This window comes from Ambystoma mexicanum, chromosome 5p, assembly GCF_040938575.1.
Source record: "Ambystoma mexicanum isolate Mex_15411 chromosome 5p, UKY_AmexF1_1, whole genome shotgun sequence".
NCBI lineage: Eukaryota > Metazoa > Chordata > Amphibia > Caudata > Ambystomatidae > Ambystoma > Ambystoma mexicanum.
The window spans coordinates 712,451,356-712,467,163 of record NC_090930.1 but is presented as its reverse complement, the minus strand read 5'-3'; the positions used below and the strand labels follow the sequence as shown (position 1 = coordinate 712,467,163).

Genomic DNA, 15,808 nt, shown 5'->3' with positions numbered 1-15,808 from the left:
AAAAACGCATAGGTTTAGAAAACTGTCATATTTGTTTATTTTGTGTTACTTTTAGTGAAAAATGCTGCTCTTTGCCCAGACATCTTTCTGAGAGTTGACAAAGAGGAACAATACAGTGATCCAACACATACACATTCAGTAAAGAATTTAAGAAGCAATAATCCCAGGAGGGGTAAGTTGAAGATTGAATTTGGACACCTAAATATCAATATATGCTTTGCAGAAGAATATTATTAAAAGTCCAAGATCGATAGCCAAACTGAATGAATGGGTTTGCTGCATGTAATGCACCATTGTGATGCACTGTAGTATAATTAATGGAATAATGCACTGGAGGCTGTGTGGCTTCAGATGATGATTCTTTATTTACTAGGGAACATCAGCTTGAGAACTGCAGCTTTACTAAAGTAGTAACAGGTGGGCAACAGGCCCTTTAACTATAATGCAGAGATAATAAGTCCTTAGTCTTTATTCAGGCTTTCTGGGCCAGTCCAGTGGAGGAGCTAGCAGGAGCCGATCCTGCTCCTTGCCTTTGCTCCAGGCGTCTGCCCGCGGGAAGCGCGGGAGTCGCATTTCCTCTTTTAGTGTGAGATGTAGCGAGACCTCCTATACACCTCCCTCTGATAATGCAACACATGTTTTTGCAGGACATAGTCATTGTATCTCACCGGTCTTCTGTGTTCCCTTTTCGGCCGGTTGTCTCTCTGGCTGTGAGCATCCTGCTTGTGGTCATCTTCTTGCTCACCTATGGGTGCATCTGCTTCAATTTTATCTTCTTCGACTTTTCTCCTGTCTGTTTCTATCTCTCGTTCTCTCTCTCTCATTGTCCATTACCTCCTCGGTTTCGGGTCTTTCATGGGTCCTTTCTCTCCCTTGCTTCTTTTCAAACATGGCTACTCTCTCTCCATGTTCCATGTGCGCACATCTTCGGTGCGGACATGATTGGTTCCTCTGTGAATCACTCTTATAGGTCTGCTGAACCTTGAACCTGTCATTTGATCCTTGGCCGGCAACCGTATTTTGATCCAATCTCCTTCTTTTATGTCTGACCCTTGCTTTGTTCTTCTTCTTCTGTCGCTCCACCTTTTCATGCGTGCTTTGCTGTTTTCTATCCTCCACACCACCTCCGACATGTCTACTTCCTAGTCTTCTCTTATTCTAGCCAACCATGGTGGCACTAGTGTGGAGGCTGCCCTCCTCCCTCTCAACATGCGAAAAAGGGGAGATGTGGGTGAACCCGTTGGGAGTCAGTCTGTGAGCTGCGATGGCCTCCTTCATCGTCTTGAGGGGATCCATTCCCGAAGCGGTCGCTTATTGGATGGCTCCTTTAATAAACCTGTTGGCCCTCTCCACAAGCCCATTGGCTTGGGGATGATACAGCGCTGCTTTCTTCTGGTGAATGTTATGCTTCTTCAGGAAGAGTTCCATGTCTCTGGATATGAGCTGTACCCCGTTGTCTGTCATTAACTCATTGGGGAGCCCTTCCCTCTGGAAGATGGCGGTGAGAACTTCTATTACAGTGGTCGTTTTGATGTTGGGGACAAATTCAGCTTCGACCCACTTCGATAGCCAGAACCAGTACTATGCCATAGCGATGTTCAGGTGCTATTGCTTCCAGTGGCCCTATAAAGTCCAGGCCTACTTTTGACCACACCGCTTCGGGGGTTTCTGTGGGAATCATGGGCGCTTGTCTGATTTTTAGGCGCTAGTCACTGTTGAGACACTCATAGCATCTCTCTATCATGGTGCGGATCTCTTGATCCCATGGACGGCCACCAGTAGGCTTCCCTCACTTTGCGACGTGTCATGTTGTTCCCCAAATGGCCTGTATGCACCCTGCACAGGATGGTTTTCCTCATGCCTGTGGGTGGAATCACTTGGTCAGTCTTCATAATTATACCGCCAATCTCAGAGATTTCATCTGCCACTTTCCAGTATGGTCTCATTCCTTCTGGTACTGCCCTTTCATCTGGCCATCCTTTCTTGACCCATTCTCTGATTCTCACCATGGTGGGGTCTTTCCTGTCCTCTTCCATCCAATGTTTCTCACTCAGCTCTAGGTAGTCTGGGTCCTTGAGATCTGTGATGGATGCTACAATGCATTGTTCTTGCAAGAAGGTGGTGGCATTCTTTTCCTTCTGGCAATCTTGACATGCAGTCTGCCTGCTAGTTCTTCCACCCCGAGATGTGTTGTACCTCGAAAGTGTATTCCTGCAGTTTGGCTGCTATACTTGCTAATCTGGGTGTCGACACTTTGGTGCCACCTGGGCTGAGCATATGGCTGAGGGGTTTGTGATCGTTAACCAAGTTGAATTTTGTGCCCCACACGGATGTCCTGAAATGTTCCACAGCCCATGCACACGCCAGCATCTCCTTCTCAATGGTGGAGTAGTTTTGTTCGGCTGACGATAGGGCTTTAGAGGAAAACGGTACCACATGTTCCGAGTCGCCCTTTTTCTGGGTAAGAACGGCTCCTAAACCATAGGCACTAGCGTCCGTGGTGATAACTGTACTCCAGTCTGGGTTAAACGGTTGCAGGCATGGCGCATCCACTATGTGTCGTTTGATGCTCTCTACCGCCGCCTTCTGGGCTTCTTGCCATGTGTATTCTGACCCTTTTTTGAGAGGTTCGCCGAGTGGTGCTGAGGTTTCAGAGAATTTGGGGATGAATTTGGCATAATACTCCGCCAGCCCAAGGAATTACCTCACCTCATCTTTGTTGGTGGGTTCGGGAGCATTGATTATTGCCTGTATTAGGTTTTGCTTGGGACTTATTCCTTGCTCTGATATCTTGTACCCCAAATACTCGACTTCTTGTGCCTTGAACACACATTTTTCATACCTTAATCTTACTCCTGCTTCTTGAAGCTTGGTAAGGACTATTTTCAATGTGGCATCATGTGTCTGTTCGTTTGCAGCGTATACTAGGATGTCATCCTGGAAATAGGACACGTTCTTGACATTCCGTAGTAGAACGTCCATCATGCATTGAAACGCCAAGGCTGCAGATGATAGGCCAAACGGCATCTTTGTGAATTGATAGGTACCAAACGGAGTGATGAAAGCAGTCAGTGGCTTGGACTCCTTATGAAGTTGTATTTGATGGTACGGATTCCTCATGTCTAACTTCGAGAAGACTCTGGCCTCCTTCATCATGAGGATTAGCTCATTGATACTCAGCAGAGGGTAACTCTCCGCGAATACTTCCAGGTTTAGACTGCAGAGTCGATGCATACCCTCAGCTCCTGTGAGTTCTGTTTCTTTGAGTACGACTGGGCTCAGCCACTCGGATGCTTCAATTTCCTCGATAGTGCCGTCTTTCTTCATGTTATTCAGTTGGCTTCTGAGTGTGTCTCTTGTGGTTGCCGGTACCGGCCTTACCCTGTGTTTGACCGGGCCTGCATTGGCCTAAAGTAGTATTTTGTGGACGAAGCCCTTAAAGTGTCTTGGCTCTTCAGAAAATAGTTTTGGGTAATCATCTTTCGCTACCAGCGCTCCTCTATAACCGACTGACAGTACCTGGTCCTCTGTGCTGGGGTCCAGCTTAATTTTCAGTTTTGCCTGGTCATCCCAACCTAGCACTGCTGGGCCTTCTTGACTAAAATAGACTTTTGTGGTGGTCTCTCTCCCTTTGAACTCCACTTTACCTTTGATGTAGCCAGGCAGGTCTACTGATGCACCACCGAAGACTGTAGGCCTGTGCCGCGTGCACCGTCTCTGAGCCCATCATCTCCTTGTACGTGCACAGCAGTATTATGGTTAGGTCAGAGCCAGAGTCGGCCATAACTCTTGTTTCCAATCCATTGATTTTGATGGCACAGTGGGGCTTCTCTCTTCTAGCTCGCGGGCTGTTTACCATTATGAAGTATCCCTTCATCATCCGAGGACGATTCCCTCTCCGTATTGTGTTCAGCGTTGACGCTGGTGACTTTTTTGTTTCGCCATCAGCACACTATTGAGAAATGTCCAATCTTTTTGCACACTGAGCATTCTTTGTCTCTTGCCGGGCACTCTTTGTCAAACCCAAAGTGTTTTGTGCTAGTGCACATGTGGCATTTCAATGGTTCTTTCCTCACCCATTTCCCTTCTCTCGAGTCGGGGACCGGCCTCTTTCTGTGGGCAGGAAACTACCGCTTGTACTTCGGCTTGGCTGTGCCCACTTGCGTATTCTGCTCTTGCTATTTCAACCGCTTTCTCTAGTTGCAGTTCTTTCTCCAGTATAAACTTGTCTTGCACCTTCCTGCTTTTGGTATGAACCACCAGCATGTCACAGATCAAACTTTCAGTGTTGTTTCCGAAGCTGCATAGCGCCGCTAACTCGTGCAGTTTGGTCACGTAGTCATCTACTGGTTCTGACACCTCTTGTTTGCGGCTGTAAAACCGTATCCTGTGTAAGACTGTATTCTCCTTGCTGGCGAACCTCTTGAAAATTCTTCTCACTGCTTCCTTAAATACGTTGTCATTGTCACCAGCTACTGGCTCCCGGGTGAGACTTTCGAACACCATCTGTCCCTCGACTCCCAGGGCATTTAGCAGCATTGTCCTGCGTCTCGCCGGCGAGTAGCCTGCACCTCCCAAGGCCTCCACATACGTGGTGAATAAGGGTTGCCATTGTGGCCACGGAATGGCTGGCCCACCTGGAGTCTGGAAGAAAGGTGGTGGTGGTGTTGCCCCTTGCATGGAACCGCACAGATTTGGTGGTGATCCTCGTCTCTAATTATGTAGTATAATTAATGGAATAATGCACTGGAGGCTGTGTGGCTTCAGATGATGTTTCTTTATTTACTAGGGAACATCAGCTTGAGAACTGCAGCTTTACTTAAGTAGTAACGGGTGGGTAACAGGCCCTTTAACTCTAATGTAGAGAAAATAAGTCCTTGGTCTTTATTCAGGCTTTCTGAGCCAGTCCAGTGGAGGAGCTAGCAGGAGCCGATTATGCTCCGTGCCTTTGTTCCAGGCGTCTGCCCGCGGGAAGCACGGAAGTCGCATTTCCTCTTTTAGTGCGAGATCTCACGAGACCACTAGGCCCCGCGATATCTCTACATGTACCTTCAAGAATATACATTTTATAAAGAGACAATGGCCCTCATTAGGACCCTGGCGGAGAGGGTATTACGCGGCGTAGTGCATGGCGTACCTCTCCGCCAGACTACGAGTTCCCGTAGCGCCATGGAAGGATTTTTACGCCTGCTTTTTGCAGGCGGAAAAATCCATGGCGCTACGGGACTCGTTAATTACGCCACCGTAATTTACGGTGGCGTAATTAACGCCTTCCCCACTCCCATTATACCCTATGGGGCAAGAATGGGAATGGGGAAGGGTAAAATGGGGATTGGGGACTTACCGCCCCGCCAAGGTCGGCATGGGGCGGTAAGTCCGCCAACCACCTTGGCGGAGTTGGCAGCTTTGCGCCATGGACCATGGTGCAAATTGCACCATGGTCCTCCGCCAAGGTCCTAATGAGGGCCAATGACAGTTATGGGCTATACGAATATCACATGACCCAAATAGGCGCATCAGAAACTGTTAGCAAGAGTGCGAGTTCAGAATGACGATGTGCTGAATCTTTTGAGCCTCCCAGAGTGTTTCTTTGCCCTCACCCCCATACCGCCCTTTGAAGTCCCCTCTGCCACTAGAACTCTTTTCCCAAAAACATGTGTCAAATAAGACTAAAACATATCTTCCCCCAAAGTTCTTAGCCATGCCTGTAAAGCCATACCTGTAAGCTAGCGGTTCAAGTGAGGTCTGCATATGAGTAATGTAGATCTTTAAGAATATTGTAAGAGATGCTATTTGGAGAATAAAGCATTAGAAGTAGAACCTTATTTGAGTCCTTGTTTGTTTGGACATGTTTAAATGTGTATTCCAGGTTTAGAGGAGGCGAGTCAGAGGATTCTATGTTATTAACAACTGTCTGTTTTTCGATGCATTTTTTTTACCGAAACGTTTAAAAAAAATCTCAACATTTTTTATTTAGGTATCTCCCAACCTCCATCCCTATTAATTTAGCATTATTCCCTACCCCTTATATACCCTTCACACTACCTCATATATTTTTTGATTAGTTTTTTTCAGAAAACATTGGTAAAAACCCATTGAAAAAGACTGTCGTAACAACGCTGTACCGAGTCAGAGCGAGGCTCTGGGAGAGGGGGTGATGAGAAGGGAGGAGTGGTGGGGTGGGGGAGACAGAACTGTGACTCTGGGGTGGGGGGATTAGAGGAAGAGAACAAGAACTTTACTGGTAAGGTGGTGCTGGGGGCTAAGTGGGAAGCGGGCGCAGGATGCCCAGGTGGAGCAGGGGAATGGGGACAAGGCAAGGAGAGCAGGTCTTAGTCTTGGGTGTGAAAAGGGGACTAGAGTCGGTGAGGCCGTGGATTAATAGGGAGCAAGAACAAACATCTGCAGGGACTTTTAGTTCAGTGTTGGAAAATGGGAACATGGAGCATGAAAGAGGGATGCTCGTGACATGGGGGTGGGACGGAGCAGGAGACCAGTGCTCGGGGGGCACAGAGCCCATTAGCATTGGGGGAGTATAGTAGCATTGTATCTGAGAGCACAGTGTTCCTGATAGTGGGGGTGCACAAGGCCGGAGATTACAATATGTTCATATGGCTGTTTGTAGCACATGTGCTTAAAACGTCAGAAACCTCCTACTGTGTAACCCAGTTTCTTGATTCTGCATTCCTAGATTAAGGACCTTCACTAGTTTATCCACAGGACTCTTTTTGCATATCTTTGGCTGATTACACACGTTTAGATAACACTTCATTCTTTTTGCATTTCACAAGCAGTACTAATAGTCATTCTAAAAAATTCCTCCCACAAACCTGTAAGACCTTTTTGTTCCTTTTTTGTATAGGATTTGTAAAGAAGTGTGCCTGCCATTGGGGGTTTACCGGCTGTCTCTGAAAAACTCACCGTAGGTCCCCACAAAAACAAAAAGATAATTTGAGCAAATCTCCAAAAATCCTGTCCGTGTGCTCTTCTTCAGTACCAGAATTAGCAGCTGTGTTAATTTTTGTAATGCAAATGTAAGCACTCGTGGCTAACTGCTCATCTTGCTACAATAGAACATCGTAGCCTATATAATACCAAGCACCTGCCCCAATGGGTATGGCCATTCCTGTCCTCCTAATTATACAAAAACAGAGTGATTCTGTTGAAATATTGTTTGTTACTCAAGGGCAATCTAAAATAAACATTTTTGAAAGGAAACTAATAGCACTACATTTTTATTTAACCCTAAATTGTCAAATATATCTAGTTTCAATACATGCTAGAAATACTGACTGTTTAATCACTAAAGCTGTTCGTTGCATAGGAACTCAAAAAATGAATTGCATATAAATGTTGACTAGTATGAATTTGCCTGAACCTTTGCAGATCATTTTGTACACACGTTTTTCCCCAGACTGGACATTTTGCGAAGGATTCATTAAGAAATAAAAAGTTATTAAAAAAACAAAAACAAGCACTTTCGGCCTAGTCCCTATTAATTTTCCCATAGAAAAAAAGGTACATTTTTGCCGGACCGCACAGCAAAAACCGCTGGACGGAATTGAACCAGGTCCAAAACAACTTGGGCACAAAGTTTTTAGTCGCAATCCTTTGGGGATCTGGCGTTATTGCACCAGTACCTTGTAAAATATTTGACGGAGGAGAGGGTGCCTCCTTCTCCCAAAATTATAGAGATCTCCCATTGCAGCAGACAGCCTTTTCAGAAATGAAAAATCTGCAATTTTATTTCCCGATGCAAGAGATAAATGCGGTTATACTCACAGCTACCTGAAAACAAAAAAACTGAAAAATCGAATTTTTGAGGCGGTAATGCAGTAAAATGGTATCAGGCTAGAGGTGTGGGTAGATGTCGTGGGGGTTGGAGGTGGAGCTCACCATGTCAAATTTGGGAGTTGGAGGTGGGCTTATATGGAAGACTAACCGCAGATACATAAGTAAACACGAGCAGGAATGCAAGTGTCACGCAGAAACGATTGTTGGGGTTGGGGGGTATGGTAGAGGGCTGGGGAGGTAAGGAGGCCATGAGGGGAGCAGGCACAGATAGCAGCGACACTTGGTGAGTGCCTGGGAGGGCAGGGAAGCAGTTTTTTTTGTCATTTTTCCCAATAACGCAGGTATCTTAACAACTGAAAATAACCGCGGCTATCTGTAGTGCATAGTGATTATACCCGCAGTTATGGGGGAAAGCGTTTTAAAATATATATATATTTTTACAGTGAGGTAGGGATAAAAAATCACTAGCAAAGGCTATGGCTAGTGGCTTTTTAGTGTTTTAAACAATAGAGTGGGCACGGGCGAAGGCCGGTAGTGTTGTAAAAATATACAGTGGGCCTGGGCGAAGGCCGCTGACACTTGCCATGGCTAGTGGCTTGCTAATGACATGGCCAATTGCCATGGCTAGTGGCTTTGTAGTCTTGTACAATATACAGTAAAATATACAGTGGGTGTTAGGGAGATTTATCCGTTTTATGCTTAATGCCCTCTCCTGGTGAGACCCTGTAAGGAACTCATGGTGGCAACAGTAAAAGCAGATAAGTGATCACAGTTCAAGGGTGTTAAACTGTATATGCAGGTTGGAAAAAAATGCCTAACCTAAATCTAATATGGGAACACACTATAACCATCAAATTAAAAGTAAGGCAGTCCTAGTGGCGTTGTGTCAAATAAAAGGGCCTACCCTAATAAAACTATTGCCAAACCTTTACAACTAGATACAAAAAGGGTGTGGCATAATCTTCAGAAGAAATAAAGAAAGAAGTGTTCACAAATGATATGTCAGGATGTGGTAGCCGGGGGTCTCCCTTCCCCACGTTTTAGCACGGGACAAGGTCGGACTCCTGAGCACATCAGTCTCGAACATTCCCAGCACGAGATGCCAGTTCCATTCTCGGAGATCAGGACCTTGGTGATTAGTCTCTTTTCTACAAAAAAGTCTCTTGCCTCCGATGGCCTGATCTATTAAAAAATAACTAACAAAAGTTTATTTCCGATGTACTTAGGGTGATGACCTGTCACCTCTGGATCTCCCTCTTCCAGGCTCAGATCCACAAAAAGTTTCTTAGCTCTATCATGACATTCGGTAGTGGTTCTCTCGCTTCCGACGGCCTGATATGTTCAGAATAACAAAAATAAAAGTTCCTTTCTTATGGCAGTTTGGGTGATGGTTCCTCACCCCTGGGTCACCCTCTTCCGGGCTCAGATCCTTCATGACTGTTTGCCTCCCTCCGTCGGGTTCACTACGGCTTTTCACAGAACACTATCACTTGTTGCCATTCACAAGTCTTAATTTCTTTTAAACAATGCACTGTGGACATCCCTCCATCAGGTTCACTTTTGTAATCACAATGTTCTTTAGGGCATCATGTTTCACCCCTTCATGTCGACATCCCTCCGTCGGGTTCACGCTTGCCAACCACACCTTTGACTTTTCTTTCTAAACAGGATTCGTCTCCCTTAGCTTTACCATGTTTTGTCAGTCAAAGACTTCTGACTGTACAGAGGGTTTTGCTAGACCCCTGTATGACCACTTTGACCGTTTTCCTTCTGGCTCCCCCAACGCCTTCTGGTATCAGTAGTTTCAACAGACATGGGATCAAGCAGAGTCTCTCGAGTAAGCACCCATGTGGTGCAACTGGCTTTCCCCTTCTTGTTAACAGTTCTTTGAACTTCCCTTAAATCGCTATGTTGCGGTTTTCATTCAACACAGTTCGGTTTCTTATCGGCTCTCCCCTCGACTCATTGGCTGTAATGAACCGCTTGGCTTTTCTCGTATCTTAAGTCAAGGACAGTACCACAGTAGCAGGCGTCTCTCTCTGTCCTGCTTATCAGCGTAGGCATGCTCCGTGTACCATTGACATCTGCTACAACACACACTGGCAGTCTTACAATTCCTTTCATGGAGGTTTCGCAAGTCTGGGTCAGAAAGGGCAAGGTTGCTTCTCTCCCTGTCGCCCCTTCGATTCTCGCCGCCTTTCTCCTCCCCTTGCATTGCCATACCGGGATAGGTGTTTCATCATGCGCTCTGCCTTGCTTGTAATGTTCTCTTGTGCTCCACCTTTTATCCCTCTGGGGAAGGGGAAGGGTCGTCGGGTGTGTGTGATTCTGATCAATTGCCTGACTGTGCCTGACCGTTGTATTGGGACATGTCAGGTAAACGGCTCTGGTGTTAATCCATTGTCTTTCGTGTGCGAAAGTATTTGTGTCGGAAAAGGGGGGGGGGCATTGTTTCTGAATATCCTATCTGGTAGGATGAGGAAAAGGTATTGGAAGAAAGGGGATACCACGTCTCACCCATTGGTGTCCCACTTCTACTCCCGAGGACCCCCCCATCCAGGTGACCCTCCCTCACTTGCCCCCCCCCTCCACCAGGAACTGGATCCAATGGCGATGGCCGTGTCCTAGCCACCTGGATGACAGAGTCCCTGGGATTAGTCAGGGAGACAGCTTCAGGTTTCTCACAGACCCCCAGCACTTTTTTGCTGGACTTCTGGATTTTTACAGCCTTTTTCCCCCCTCATATTTTGTTTTCTGCTCTAATCATGGGAACCTTGTTCTGTATGTTTTACTTTATTTTGTAGAGTCTTGATTTCCTCAATACCTTTTTAAAGGCATCTGTATTTCACTTTTACAGCTCACAGCACCCTATGTGCAGTGTTGTTGGGAGCCCTATGGGCTCTCCTTTTTATATATTATTTTATTTTCCTTAAGAACTACTGTTCTTGAGGAAAGAGGGATACTTTTTATCCTTCCTAGCTTTTCCTTTTGAGCGATCAGCACACAGCACCTTATGTGGAGTGCTGAGGGGATACGTAGTATCCCCCTTCTCTCTGCTCCTGTGAATTTTTAGTTACAGTAACAGCCCTATAGTTATGGCTGGTGGCAGTGGATGTGTTCTACCGACTTTTGTGCAATTTTACACTGCTGGCTGAATTCACAACTGCAGCTATGTACAGAAGGGTCACGTATGTTCCAACATGGTGGCTCCTTTCTTTGGTGTTTGACCCTTCTTCTGCCATCCTGCGAGGGCGAGGTCCTGATTTGAGTTTTGTCTTCAGCGAGAACCCTTTGTGTAACCCACCGAGGCTCCAGTGTGTCTGCGAGGACAGGAAGCATCCCAACATAACAAGCCATCCTCTGACGTGCTGTGATCCTCCAGGTCTGCAAACCACCAAATCCAGGGGACCTTTGACCCACTTGCAGTGCATCATCTTGACGTGAACAAATCCTCCCAGAACGTTGAGCTCCAGTAGGACCTCCAGAAACAAGATCCCCCTCCTCAGAGTCCCCTCACCAGAATGCAGGAACGGATAATCGAGGCGGATTGACTAGGTGGTAATCGTTCACTGTTGGAGCTTGTAAAAAGGTGCCAAAACCGCAAACCATGGGAGTACGAAGAATTCCTTGCTGGGGGTGCTTTCTCTTGACTGCTGTTGCGACATCCCTTCCAGAGTCCCTCTTTTCGTCACCACGACCAAGGAACAGGAGACCGAGTCCACCACTGCTGCATAGGAAAGAATCCAGCTACATCTTCAACACTCCTCAGGTACTGTGGGGCTCTGGGTAGTATTTACCTCAAACCAAATTGTTGTTACTGTGTTACTGGAATGCCGTATCCGGCATAATTGTATATTTGTGCATATATCCTGTTTAACTTGAATTATTGGAGTGCTCTCTGTGTATCTCATTCTTAGCCTAGATTGTTCTCACACCCTCCTGGGTTTAAGCCGTATTGCTCTGCCACATTACCTTGATTGAATTTGGCTAGACATCAGTGTCTTCTCCCTTTTCAGTATAATACAATGGCATCACAGATTCTGAAAATCCATCTCAACAGCCCACCCACATCCATTTTTTAGGGAGTAATTCACACCAGTTATCTCACAATAGGAACCTTTTTGGTGATATCAATTCAGAATACCCCCGCAACCAAAACTTTCTTAATTTGTCCTTTAGGACATGTCGCATAGGTGTGTGAAGCAACGGAGACTTTGAGTTCCTCTACTCCGTTAGTTTGAATAAGAACAGGTTTGTGTTTCACATACACCTTTTACTGTGCCACAAACACAATGGGTTGAAGTGTTTTTTTTTTCCCCACTTCAACCCAATGGGGGTAATTCATAGAATTTAGTGCACAAGTGGCGCACGCGGCTGGCGCACAGAGGGAACGTGTGCCAGTCTGCGCCAGCCGCGTGTGTCAAAACCCATTTTAGCGCACAGCCTATTCATGGATACTTACATCCATAACCAGCCGTGGCACAGCGACCCTGCAGCAGCGCCAGTTACACCCCCAACCCCGCCCCATGTGCCAAAAACATTGCACAAATCCCCTACATAGCACAAAGGCCAGTCGACCAATATACAGCCCCCCAACCATGAAAATGCGTGTAAAACTCCCCGCATGCCCCTCGGAATATGCGTAGCCTGCTCGCGCTAGCAAAATCACGTGTAAAAGTCCACGCGCACCCCCGGAATACACGTACCCCGCTGTGTCAGGTAAAATGCATGGAAAAAGTCCACCCTGTGTTGTGGCCTGCCTGCGGGGTATGCCCAGGGGTGATGGGCTGCCTGCGGGCCTTGTGATGGGCTGCCTGCGGGCCTTGCCCAGGGGTGATGGGCTGCCTGCGGGCCATGCCCAGGGGTGATGGGCTGCCTGCGGGGCCTTGCCCAGGGGTGATGGGCTGCCTGCGGGTCATGGGGAGGGTGGATGGGCTGCCTGCGTGTATTCCGGGGGTGCGTGTGGACTTTCACACACATTTTTGCTGGTGCGAGCGGGGTACATGTATTCCGGGGGTGCGCGCCGACTTTCACACTCGATTTCGCTGACGTACGTGTATTCCGGGGGTGTGCGTGGACTTTCACACGCGATTTGGCAGTGTGCGCCCTCCTGGGTGTGCCCCCCCTCCTCATGCCCCGCAGGCAGCCCATCACACTAGACCATGTCCCACAGGCAGCCCATCACCCCACACCATGCCCCACAGGCAGCCCACATGGCACCATGCACTCGGGAGCATCGACACATGTCCCCCACCCACCCCCATTGACAGGCACCTGCCAGCAGGCCCCGACACATGGCCCACCAAACAACATGTCCTAACAAAACGGACCCATGGCCCTAATGCCAATCCAAATCCCCCTTGTCCCCCAGTACAAGCATGCAACCATCCACTGCACCCACTCCCAAATTACCCATCCATGACAGTTTTAAAAGAACCACCATGCCCATGCATAAATGCACAACAGAGCCACACAGTGGCAACACATGACTGAGGCAATGTTCTTTGAGACATGCACAAAACCAATGATAGTACACAAAACCAATCATGAAGTTAGAATAAATGTATTAAAAACATAATGAAATAACATAAAGAAAATCAAACTTGAAAATTAATAAACAATGACAGACATTACCAAAAAAAAAGAAGATCCAATGAAAAACAAAAATCCCCGGCATGAAAAAAGAAAAGTGGTCCATCCCCAATGTCAATATGATTTGAATAACCAAAAAAAAAGAAAACCCTTAATCCATGGGAAATGTTAAAAAAGAAAGTATGTACAAGTCTTCAACTATATACAATACAGTCCAAAGGGTCCATGATCCCAAAACAAAAGGAAACCTACAAAAAAGTCCTATGAATAAAAAACTATATACATAAGGTGGAGCAAAGTCCATTAACTTGAAATAAGAAGAAAAAACAAAGGAAACCTAACCTTAAAGAACTATGTACAAAGGTGGCGGGCAAGTCCTACGGCTCACTTGTTGATGTTCCGGGCCAGGTCATCATCGAACTCCACGTCGATGTTCCAGAGGCGGGCCTCTTCCCTGGCCTCGAGGTCTCGCAGGGATGCATCCATGGCCTCCTCCGTTCTCCGCCCTGACCATAATGAGCCATGCCCTCTCCGCCCGCTGCCTCTCCGCATCTGTTTGCCGGCCCAACCGCTGCCACACGGAAGACACTTCCAGTCTGGGGTCCTCCTGCCCCTCGGCCGATGCCTGCCCCCGGGGTGTTGATGGCCCCAAGCCCAGATACCTCCGACCTGAGCCTGCTGCTGCCTCCGATGCAACTGCCTCTGCTGCCACAACAGCCTCCAGGCTGATGGAATCCACTGGCGCCGTCGTGCATGTGCCCTGCCCAATGATCCCAGCTCATCCTCCATCTGCTGGACCTCCAACTCCCGACTGTGGCAGGGATGGGATCCCCACCAGGCTGGCTGTGTTGTTTGGGGCAGATCCAGAGGGGGCCCTGGTGGCATCTGGGCCGGAAGACGGCACAGAGAACGGCTGGCGTATAGTGTGCACAGAGGAGGAGAGGGCCGCAAAACTGGCCGACACATGGAGGAAACCCCCAACCACGGTCCCTCCCAACTGGGCCACGTTGGCACACAGCTCTTTGTGATGTAGTGCGTGGTCCCCCCAGGAAGCACTCACGGCATCACGAATGTCACGTGTGCGCAACGCAACACCAATCAGGGCGGACTCAATCCGGTCACGGATCCCCACGTCCGCAGGTAGAGGAGTGCCAGATGACGTGGACCTCCCCCCTACCTGCAGACGGGCCTGGGACGGGACATCTCTGCTTGTGCATGGTGATGCAGTCACAGAGTCAGGGACAGAGACATGCACAGGCACCTCCGCGGCGACCTGTGCTGCCTACTGCCCCCACCCCTGGACTGCACCACTTGCACCAGTGGTACCACCCCCACCAGGCCCCATGTGCGGCTCTGTAGCAGCCTCCTCCTACTCTATACACACCACCAACCTGGATGGCTCTGCACCGTCATCCGCCGTTGCAAGCCCCTGTGGGGGCTCATCCGCCCCTTCCGCTGCAGCTGTAGTGGCAGACGCGGCACCAGTCCCCTAGCTCTCGAATGATGGAATTTCCTGGGAGGGTGACTGGGCCTTGCGTCGCCGGCCGGTGGAGACATCCCTGCTGCTTTCCTCCACAGCGCTGTCTCCGCGCTCTTCTTTTCTTGCCACTGTGTGAAGGGAGACATTGAACACAAGCATCAGGGTACTGAACAATAGTCCCCTGGACACAAAGCAATAGCACATGAGTGGCACTGTCAAACGTCACTTCCATCATGTCCCTCCACAACACATGGGTCAGTGCAGGCAACACACCTGCAGGAACAGGCATGGCACATGCAACAAACGTTGGCATCCATGTCCAAGGCACCGTAGATTCATCCAATGGTGGGCTGATACTCGCATGCATCATGGGGCATGCTGGTCACATGCACACACATCACCGGAGGGTCATGCATCTGGCCCCATATACTCCCAGACACAGTGGATACAAGGATGACTAGGCTGTATCAGTGAATCAACACATCGTCACATACATGTTCATGCATTCATGGCGCACACACTACTCAGACACACGGACATGTACATCATGCATGTGCATGACAGCAGCACACATCTCTCACACCCCAAACATGTCAAAGTGCAGACTATCATGATGCCTACCCCCGGGTATCCGGACCAAGCCCGTCAGCCCCGGGAGCAGGTATCCAGGTGCTTACTAAAAGCCCAGCAGCCCCGGCTAGGGGCTGTCTGGGTACAGTCCTGGCGCCATTGGCACCAGGCTCATAGAGGAACTCAGTCCTGGCGCCATAGGCACCAGGCTCATGTACATTACTTAACTCATGCAGACAATGCTGCAATGAAGTCAAGCCAACGTGAGGACTGAATGGGACTACTTTACTTCAGGGACTATTTTTTTACTCGGGTGTGGTTCTGGAGGAACTTCTTACCTGGGACTACTTTGAAGGCTATTTAAACGACGCC

At 48.2% G+C, this 15,808-nt stretch overlaps 1 protein-coding gene across 2 annotated transcripts in view; it reads left to right on the top strand.

The window, feature by feature from the left end:
* Positions 1–15,808, top strand: part of LOC138481143 (zinc finger protein 34-like) — a 608,256-nt gene that overhangs the window by 336,032 nt on the left and 256,416 nt on the right. For both annotated transcript variants that reach the window (XM_069613071.1, XM_069613070.1), the window contains one exon: positions 56–172. In XM_069613071.1, the coding sequence (XP_069469172.1) occupies positions 56–172 (117 nt within the window). The remainder of the gene's footprint in view (positions 1–55; positions 173–15,808) is intronic.